This window comes from Dreissena polymorpha, chromosome 13 (assembly GCF_020536995.1).
Source record: "Dreissena polymorpha isolate Duluth1 chromosome 13, UMN_Dpol_1.0, whole genome shotgun sequence".
NCBI lineage: Eukaryota > Metazoa > Mollusca > Bivalvia > Myida > Dreissenidae > Dreissena > Dreissena polymorpha.
The window spans coordinates 34,145,198-34,156,143 of NC_068367.1; the positions used below are offsets into that span (position 1 = coordinate 34,145,198).

General features: G+C 34.7%; 1 protein-coding gene across 3 annotated transcripts in view; it reads right to left on the bottom strand.

Annotated features, from left to right (window-relative positions):
* The window catches only part of LOC127855901 (bromodomain adjacent to zinc finger domain protein 2B-like), a 364,850-nt gene extending 354,695 nt beyond the window's left edge, over positions 1-10,155 (bottom strand). For 2 of the 3 annotated variants that reach the window (XR_008037787.1, XR_008037788.1), the window contains exon 1: positions 9,960-10,155. Coding sequence is in view for 1 of the 3 variants with exons in the window: in XM_052391812.1 (XP_052247772.1) it covers positions 9,960-10,040 (81 nt within the window). In the remaining 2 variants the exon portion in view is untranslated. The remainder of the gene's footprint in view (positions 1-9,959) is intronic. The other variant, XM_052391812.1, reaches the window with a different exon arrangement.
* Between the last annotated feature and the right edge of the window lie 791 nt (positions 10,156-10,946).

Consider the following 10,946-nt stretch of genomic DNA (forward strand, 5'->3'; position numbering starts at 1 on the left):
GGCCGCAACTCAGGAGTGTCTGAGTCAATTTGTTTGATTATGTAACTTGACGTAGATCTTATTACTTAACACATTTTCATGAAGTTTGGTGACGATCCGATGACAATTACTTGAGTAATTGAGCAGAAAAGAAATTTTTCGATGATTCAAGGGCTGTAACTCAGAAGTGCCTTGGATAATTTGGCTGATTATCGAACTTAACCTTGATTTTATTGCCTTGCCCATTTTTGTTAAGTTTGGTGAAGATCCGATGACAATTGCTTCAGTTATTAAGCGGAAACGAGAAAAACGCAATTTTTCGATGATTCAAGGGCCGTAACTCAGAAGTGTCTGGGTCAATTTGGCTGATTAACAAACTTGACCTAGATGTTATTGCCTTTCACATTTTCCTGAAGAGTTTTGAAGATACAATGATAATTGCTGGAGTTATTGAGCGGAAACGAGGAAAACGCAATTTTTCGATGATTCAAGGGTCGTGACTCAGGAGTGTCTGGGTCAATTTGACCGATTATCGAACTTGACCTAGGTGTTATTGCCATTTTCATGAAGTGTTTTGAAGATACAATGATAATTGCTGGAGTTATTGAGCGGACACGAGAAAAAAAAATTACGATGATTTAAGGGCCATAACTCTGGAGTGTCTGGGTTAATTTTGCCGATTATCGAACTTGACCTAGATGTTATTGCCTTACACATTTTCATGAAGTTTTGACAAGATCTGATGACAATTGCTTTACCTATCGAGCGGAAACTAATCCGGACGTAAAGACCAACTAACTAACGGACGGTGCGATTTAAATATGCCCCAAGAACCTATGTTCTGGGGGATTTAAAACATGATAAAAAAGTTCAGACAGACATTAACTATTGCATATAATGGCAACTTTAACCACATACAAATATTTGAATATTATTTTCCTTTCAGACTATGTGCTAAAGTAACACTAATATCCGAGTCAGCCAGAGGACTTTTACCAGACTTGCAGCAACTATCAAGAAAGATCCAAACTATTATTGAAAAAATCAAGAAACTTCAGAATTATTGGGATACCAACATGCAGTCTTGGCAGGCTTCATACTACAAACAATTACATGAAATACGTGCAACACGCAAACAAATTAATAGTATTCTAGATAAGATTGAAAAAAAACACCATGAAAGAACTAGATGATAAGTTGGCCAGTCTGAAAGCTTCTATCAAGACTGATGCGGATAATTGTAGCAAGCTTAAAATTGAACTCCAACAACTCAGAGACTCAATACATGACATAGTTGATAAGGGCAAAGCGGAACTGTCATTTATTGCAAGTAAGAAATGTCTAAAAAAGATTTATCATTCTGAAAAATATCTGAAGGAGATCTCAGTTCAGGTTGAAAGTTCACTGACATTCCAGGCCGACAGTGATGTTCAACAGTACTTGTCTAAATTGTCCGGTCTAGGGGGGATTGTTTTCAGTACCAAGGCATTATCAGTGCTGGAAGACCCAGACCAGGTATTCACTGTACAAGGGCAGTCTGAGTATGATGTGAGCATACCAAGTGATTCAGAGAAGAGCTGCTATATCGGTGCCATTTGTGTTCTTTCTGATAATCAGATCCTTATCGCTGATGTTTCCAATAAACGAGTTAAGCTACTCAATCACCAATATAAGGTGGTGGGACACTGTGATTTAAATGGTTATACATGGGGCATGTGTAAAATCTCACCAAGTAAAGTAGCTGTAACTATGGATGAGGATGAGACACATGAGGTCCAATTTGTCTCTGTCAATGGTGGGAAGCTGGTTAAGGGCAGCAAGTTACAGTTTCAACATAGATGTTGGGGTATTGCTCATGATCTGCAATACCTGTACCTAACCATAGGCAATGCACTTTACAAGTATTCAATGAAAGGAGCCCTTTTGAATATAATGTATGAAGATACATTAGACGAATTCACAGGTAAAATGCTGGATACATTCTGTTAACATTTGAAATTATTATAAGAAATAATAAAATAGCAGTACGCTTTATATATACATATGTACATAAAAGTCATTTGTATATAGCCTTTGCAGAGTCCCAGACAATTACGTTTGCAAATAACTGACATATTAATTTCACTGTAAGTAAATGAAAACTCCCCAGCAATAAAGTCATTCCTTTGCTCAAGTATTTTCTTAGCTTTTTCTTTTCTGTATATGACTTTTTTATTGGTTAAGAAAAATATTATAAATAATGTCATTATAATAATAATGTCAGAAAGGTCTGACTATGTCAGTAAGTAAATGTGCTTATTAAGAATATTTTAGTGTTGTTCATTCCATGGGGGTTCAGCATAATATAATCACCCATTCATACATGATTCATTGTAAGAAAAGTCATGCTTTATTAATGACAACAAATAGCTTAGGTGAATAAGTGTATGAGTGTCTTTATTAACATAATGATTGTTTTAAGAACTTACTATAATGATCCTACTCTCTTTTACAGTATATAGGTGTGCAGTGAGTCCTTTAGGTGACAAGATATATGTCACCAAATTGTCCGATAACAAGGTCCTCACCCTGGCCACAGATGGCACAGTTCACCACACCTTTACAGACCCAGAACTAAGAAGCCCAAGTGGTATACATGTGACTGCTCAGGGACAGGTGCTGGTCTGTGACGGTGACTCATTCACTATCATACAGCTGGATGGTGAAGGCAAGAAGAAGATGGCAACTCTTGCTACCAGGAGGGATGGACTTGGAGGAGAGAGGACACAATCAGTCTGCTACAATAGGAGCACAGCATCCATTATTGTGGGGCAATTACAAAGTAAAAACATTGTTGTATTTAAAGTAAAATAGTTTTGTTTGACAAGTTTCAGTACAAACATTTTGGAACATGTACTTTTAACATGCATTATTGGCAATTATATTTCATCATATAATTCACATGGATAATGTATTGTCTTGCTTATACTAATGTCGAATCATAAATGTTTGACAAAGTACATTTATAATTAACTTTGAGAGCATGGATCTTTTATTTAGTGTTATGTTTCAATGCATAAATCTTGCGGGATTATATATTGTGTTGCAATACACTTTACTATATGCTACCTAGTGCTGCAACAATACGCCAAAAACCGTATTGCAATATATTGTCAGTTCAAAAACCCGTATTGCAATATATTGCAATATATTGCTAACTTGTACCAAAATTATAACTTGCCAATTACCCGATAATCCCGTATATTCCAGTTTTAAAGAAATTTCTGGTAAATATTTACTATAAATGTGCTCAAGAATAACAAGAAACACAAACATTCGTAAATTGTCTTAAGTATCAAATACATTTTGGCATTTGTTACTATTTAAAGATGTGATGAAATAACGTCCAACCGGAGCGTTTTTTCCACTGAACACGCGAAATTCACCCGACGTGAAGTTCCCGTTTTTATACAACACAAAATACACCCATACTTTCCATGTGACGTTCTACATGTCTGTATAATTTTCGCGCACTTTTTATTATGACAAAGGATGAAGCACTTTTTATTTGACGCTAGAATTTTATATTTTCGCGTTAGCATTAAAATTTGTAAGCGTGTTTCCGAAATTCGGATTACAAATTTAATAATGCTCAATTCAGAATCGAACGAAACATTTACAGCTGTGCGCAATTAATTCAACGATAATCTGTTCAAAAGCAACGAACGAATGCTCCCATGTAACAACGCAACTCCGTATAATACACTTTTTAGAATGCTATTTGTACGTAACAAAATATTTAAACTGCTTTTTTTTGTTAACGTTGTTATCATTATTTCGGATGGCTTTTCTGGACGAAATGTGAGTGAATTTTTGTAAATTTTCGTACCGGTATGATGAAAATCGTATCGCAATACAATATGCGGATTGCGTATTGCGATATATACCGATATACCGGTATATTGTTGCAGCACTAAATTGCTACCATCTATTGCTGATAATTAGTTTTCCTTTTCAATTGTATATAATCAGCGTATTGTTGTAATCTTTATATGCATGTATATCTTAAAAATGAATAACGTTTATGTACATGATGTATTTGTGGTTATGTTCTACAATATTTTGGTCAGTTTTTTTTTGCTTTGTATTTTACAGCCTGTGCCTTTTGGATTGGGAAAAAAGCGATAGACCGTGAAATTGGGGAAATTTAAGCATCATTTATATGATTATACATTACAGGATACCAATTGTTTATAAATGCATGCTTTATAAAATTTATATTATAAAGTGCTAGGGCATAAAAATTGCTGTATAATAACCAATAATTGAGTTTATGGAAAAGTTTGGCATATTTTGGGGCAAATATTGGTCAGATTTTGGGGGAAAATGCTACTTTTTGTCATTGGGAAACATTCTTTTTCTACTTTTTGCCATCGGAAAACAGCATCTAAGATGCTGTAATTTTGGATTTAAAAAATCACTGTTGGTGTTATTTTTATGCAAAGTAAAATGAACGGCTGAGTGCAATTAAGGAGGAATAGAAGGTTGTACACTTTCATTTTGTTAATAAACAGCCACCATGAGTTCTGTCCTAAAAAATATAAAGTTATAAAAAAATTCAATTAAATTGTATTTGTACGGACTTCTTAATTGTTTTTTGAGATTATATATTTGTTGATTACAGTTATATATGTATTTACGTATGTCATTCTTGATATCTGCCTTTACCGTTCACTATGTTTTGCTGAATAAATTAACTTTTATTTATGTTCACATTCACCATTGTCCTTTGCATTTTCTTCCAATAAAATATACGAATATTTTCATTATTTTTATTTACTACATGAATAGACTTTATTTTGTGTAATAAAGTTACATTTCCAACAACTTTGTATGACTCATATATGCCATAATTTTTTTGAAGTTTATTTAACAGCCTGTGCCGTATCTATTTGGAAAAATAGTGTGATAATCCATGAAATCAAGCAAAATGAAACATTATTAATATGATTACAAATAACAGTTTTCAATTTCTTTATAAGTGCATGTTTAACTCTGCATTTTAAAATTTAAGTTGAATTATTATTAAGTGCCAATTATTATTATTGCTTTATAATAAACTCAATAAGCCAATTAGGGAGTCTTACGGAAAAGTTTGGTATCTTTTAGGGGGAATTTTGGAAAGAAGTTTTTGATTTTTGTTTAACTTTTGCCATTCTGAAACAGCCTGAAAGAGGCTGTTATTTGGGGTTAAAAAATATTACTTTATGCATTTGCATTGCGTGCTTTCTTATTATTGAAAATCTGCCAAACCAATTTTGAATTGCACTTATAATAAAACGACAGGGTCATGATGATCTTGAAAGGCTCACCTTACACTAGTTCTGGCTACCATAACTTTAAATGTCGCTTTTTATGATTTTTGACTGGCGCGACTTTATAGTTATGGACCAACCCCATTAGGAAAGTCAACCAGAAATTTCCGAAAAGTTGACAGTTAACAAAGACCGGTCCAAAACAGCTTTTAAATGCAGTTGTTGGCCCAAATCAACCACTTGATTGAAAGATTGACATTTTTCACATTTAACTGATATATTCTTTCACAAAATACTATCTTAAACATTTAAAATGTATCTATTCTGCTCTTACATATCGAGAAAAACAGCGATGTGACTGACTTTCTTGAAATGCGAATCTTCCGAGATTTCACGGTCATATGACGTTATTTCTATTTTTAGTAACAAACCATGTTCTCAAGTGTTTTCAAATTCAGAATGACATTTCCCGGTATTTTAATTATTCTGCTTCGGATGATTGTACAGCCGTTATTTTGTCATAGTCACAATGTCAAAAAAGGTCTGTTTTTCCAAAATCGCTTAATTGTATGACCAATCTCCACAAAAGTGATATGGCTATGCCGGGAATCGAACCAGTGAATCTCGCTTTGTGCTCTAACAACTGAGCTAGCCAGTTTACTTTCCGGCTGTTGTAGCAACAACTGTTTTTTCGGGGTTAGCTGTATACGCAAGCTTTTCACCTTAGCCTGACCTTTGTTAGCGTCCAATAGAATTCAAATAAAACTTCCCGCGGCCAAGTACAGATGAATACACTTCATTGACTGCATTGGCTGATTTGAGAATACGACCAGAACATTGGAAACATGTCCGCGTCTTTGTAACACTGTTTTACTGCGTGTTCAGCATGAAACAATTTTATATCTAATGAAAAGGCTTAATAGATAGAACAGTTTTACACTCAATCTCGACATCAATACAGTTTGTGCGTCCACCTTTTATTTTCAGAAGTTTTTCAGCGCGAGAACTTTTGCACTTAAAGGCTATGTTCTCATATTTAGTACTAACTTCCATATTCCTGTCAACATGTTAACATGTTAAAGTATAGAGAGCAGTGGAAGCGAAGACTCACTTTAATGCATTGCATTTCAACTCGCGAGGTATATCGGGTCAATTTGCGGCCACTGTGTGTGAATGTCAGAGTTTACATACAGGTCATCGCTGCGTTTCTACCCTATGTGCTGATCGGAGTTCGCGGCCAGGAAAATAATCGTTACATAATAAAGACGCTATAGCGTGAACTAGGTGAACTGGAATTTTCTTTAGACCAGACAGATGTTAAATGAAGATATCCAGCGATATCATATGGTATGTCAATAATAGATTCTTAATGTGTTTTACAACAATACCATGATAAATATTATTTTTAATTAGTTTAACAAGAATTATGCCATCATATTGACTAATGAATTAAGCATGAGCGCAATGATTCTCAATACTGTTAATAATCGAATCAAATATCAACGCCAGACAAACCACTAAAACAGGTTTGTTCGAAGAACGCGCGTATAAATATTTAAAATATGTACGGATACTTCGCGTGTGGCCGATTGACTCATATGTTTTAATTTCACTTCCATTCTTCATTTGGTTTTCTGTTTTGCATCTATACGTTTATGACCAGCAATATGTAATAATGTAAAATAAGCAGCGAAAACTCCGCGTATCATCCCGTACTGCGTTTGCTGCAGCTAAGAACTGCCCAGAAAAAGACATTCGCTATCTTTGATCTCATTCATTGAAGTCTTTACCTTTCATTAACTGCAACCACAATCAACGCCGTATATCTTTTTTAAAGATATTTCTTGTTAATGTTACTTTAAACAAGAGCACCGCCTTGCGGGTGCAGACTGCTCATCTATTTTCTTTTTAAAGGTGAAGGGACTCTCATTTTCAATCACAAAGGAGGGAGGGGTGGAGTGAAGAGGGGTGCATTGTGTGGGGGTGTGGACATTTATTACATTATCTTCCAAAAATGCGAAAAAAAGGGAAAAAAATGGGGGGGGGGAGGGGGGGGGTGGGGTGGGGGATTCTTGGGTGCGATGGTTGGACGGTATTTCAAACATAAAATAATAAAAATAAATATTTGTGTTTTTAACCGTTTCAAAAAAAAAATTGGGGTGGGGGGGGCGAGTTGGGGGGGGGTATAGTGTGAGGGTGTGGTGGTAATTTGTGAGATGATCTTAAAAAAAAAAAAAAAAAAAAATTAGGGGGGGGATTCGGGTGGGGGGAGGGGGGATGGGGGGGATTCTTGGGTGCGATGGTTGGACGGTATTTCAAACATAAAATAATCAAAATAAATAGTTTTGTTTTTTAACCGTTTATAAAAAAACAAGGGACAAAATTGTCACAAAACCAGGTTTTCATTGTGAAAAAAAAATCTTATAAAGAGAGAACACTGAAACTGAACTTTTGAAATGAACAAACAAAATTAACCCCCTTTGTAAGTTTGTTTTTAAAAAAAATCTATTTTTAGTCATGGCGACCTTGACATTGGAGATATTGACGGGATTCTTTCATGCGACACACCGTCCCATGATGGTGAACAAATGTGCCAAATGATTTTAAAATCTCACAATGAATGACATAGTTATGGCCAGGACAAGCTCATTTATGGCCATTTTTGACCTTTGAACTCAAAGTGTGACCTTGACCTTGGAGATATCGACGTAATTATTTCGCGCGACACACCGTCCAATGATGGTGAACAAATGTGCCAGATGATTTTAAAATCTGACAATGAACGACATAGTTATGGCCCGGACAAGCTTGTGGGGGGGGTATAGTGTGAGGGTGTGGTGGTCATTTGTGAGATGATTTAAAAAAAAAAAAAAAAAAAAAAAAAATAGGGGGGGGGGGGTTCGGGGGGGGGGCACGGGCGATGGTTTGGGTGGAATCTATTGTAGTATGTCAGGTAAGAGTAGTTTTGTCAAAGTATCAATCAAATCTAATCATAAATAAAGAAGTTATGGCAATTTTAGCAAAATTTAATATTTTGACCTCGAGAGTCAAGGTCATTCAAAAGTCAATGTAAAATTCAACTTGCCAGGTACAGTAACCTCATGATAACATGAAAGTATTTGAAGTTTGAAAGCAATAGCCTTGATACTTAAGAAGTAAAGTGGATCGAAACACAAAATTTAACCATATATTCAAAGTTACTAAGTCAAAAAAGGGCCATAACTCCGTAAAAATGACATCCAGAGTTATGCAACTTGTCATTTTACTGTACCCTTATGATAGTTTGCGAGTGTTCCAAGTATGAAAGCAAGATCTATGATACTTTAGGGGTAAAGTGGACCAAAACACAAAACTTAACCAAACTTTCAATTTTCAAATTATAAAGGGCCCATAATTCCGTCCAAATGCCAGTCAGAGTTACATAACTTTGCCTGCACAGTCCCCTTACGACAGTTAATAAGTGTTGCAAGTATGAAAGCAATAGCTTTGATACTGTAGGAATAAAGTGGACCTAAACACAAAACATAACCAAATTTTCAATTTTCTAAGTATAAAAAGGGCACATAATTCTGTCAAAATGCCAGTCAGAGTTACATTACTTTGCCTGCACAGTCCCCTTATGATAGTTAGTAAGTGTTGCAAGTATGAAAGCAATTGTTTTGATACTTAAGGAATAAAATGGACCTAAACACAAAACTTAACCAAAATTTTCAATTTTCTAAGTATAAAAAGGGCACATAATTCTGTCAAAATGCACGCCAGAGTTATCTAACTTTGCCTGCCCAGTCCCCTCATGATAGTAAGTAAGTGTACCAAGTTTGAATGCAATAGCATTGATACTTTCTGAAAAAAGTGGACCTAAACGCAAAACTTAACCAAAATTTTCAATTTTATAAGTATAAAAAGGGCACATAATTCAGTCAAATGCACGCCAGAGTTATCTAACTTTGCCTGCCCATTCCCCTCATGATAGTTAGTAAGTGTACCAAGTTTGAATGCAATAGCATTGATACTTTCTGAGAAAAGTGGACCTAAACGCAAAACTTAACCGGACGCCGACGCCGACGCCAAGGTGATGACAATAGCTCATAATTTTTTTTCAAAAAATAGATGAGCTAAAAACTTATGGTGGTAAAATTGGAATGATACTTATGGTTCCAAACCTACTTGCAATAGAAATAGGCAATAACAGAATACTTTCTGCTATGAAACCAGTATTCTTTCTTGTAAAATTTGGGAAGGAATGTGACCCCATTCCCAATCTCAAAAAGTACAAATTTCCAAAATGACTGCCCACAATGCCAATTTAAGGATTCTAATAAACAAAACAAAAGTATTGATTTTTTTTACATAAACAGCAAAATTACATTTATCTCCATATCAAGCTTTTTTTCGTTAAACCTTTGCAAATACAATTTTCAAAACACTTTTATTCCCAGTTTTATATTATTTGCCAGCAAAAACACAGCTCTCAATTTCCCAATTTTAGTCAAAATAGAGCTGGATAGGAAAAAAATATAAATTTATTTATATTTATTTCATTTCTTTATATTTTTATTTTTCGAAAACCTCCAATTATGAATTTTAGGCAGTCAACTGGGGAAAATATCCACTTTTTAACAGTGGAATGGGGTTAAAATACAGACCCAAATTTGACTAAAATATCCACTAAGCCATGAAACCTACCTGCTGTCTCAAAGGTAGCTGCTTCTTCAGGGACAGGTCCTCTAGGCTGGCCGTCAACTTGGCTACATTTGGGTCGGCCATTGAACACCTGTGGGGGCTGGTAGAGGGGTCAACACCCAGGGGGTGGGAGGGGGGGGGGCTTGGGGGGAGGAACTAACCCTCCCTCTGGGGTCAACTTAGCGATACTTGTTGCATGGTGCAGAGCTTACATATTCTGAAAGAAACAAAAAACATAAATAATTGTATGCATTTTAAAGTACAGTTTTTGTTTTACTTAGCTTGTACTTTAAATAGTTTTTCATGTAAGCTGCATGTAATGGCAGTATTTTAAACTGAATTGTTTTCTTCAAGTTCCGAGTTATATATTAAGCTAAAATATATTTTTCACTTAATTCATTTATATAAATTTCAATAAAAAATTATCTTCATGAATAGCAATCGTGAACATGCAAACGTTTACAATCAATTCAATAATATTCAGACTTGACATACAAACACTGCAATCTGTTAATGTAGAATAGTATAATAGTGCCTGACGGTGTCTCGTAGATAAATGACAGATACCAAAACCCAAAACAGATTTTATCATAATATTATGCATACATATTTTAGTGTCCCCGGATAATCAATTAACCATGTACCAAAGTATGATGAATCAGCAGTTTCTTATCAAACCAAATGAGAAACTTGATTGGTGTAATATTTGTCATTGACGCAAATGCTAACAAGACATGATTTATCTCTTTGTTTCTTCTTCTTCTTCTTAAATGCTAGTTTGATTTATTTTAATACATGTATTTACATTAAAGATTTTTTATTATTGATTTCATATTTGCATTTGTGAATAATAACAACATAACCATGTCATGCATGAATATTTTTAATAAATGAAATAATAAATAACAACATCTGTAAAAGTTGTTGTTTTAAATGTACACGTTATTGGCTTGATGACATTGGGATGTTCCATAAATTGAGAAAAAATGT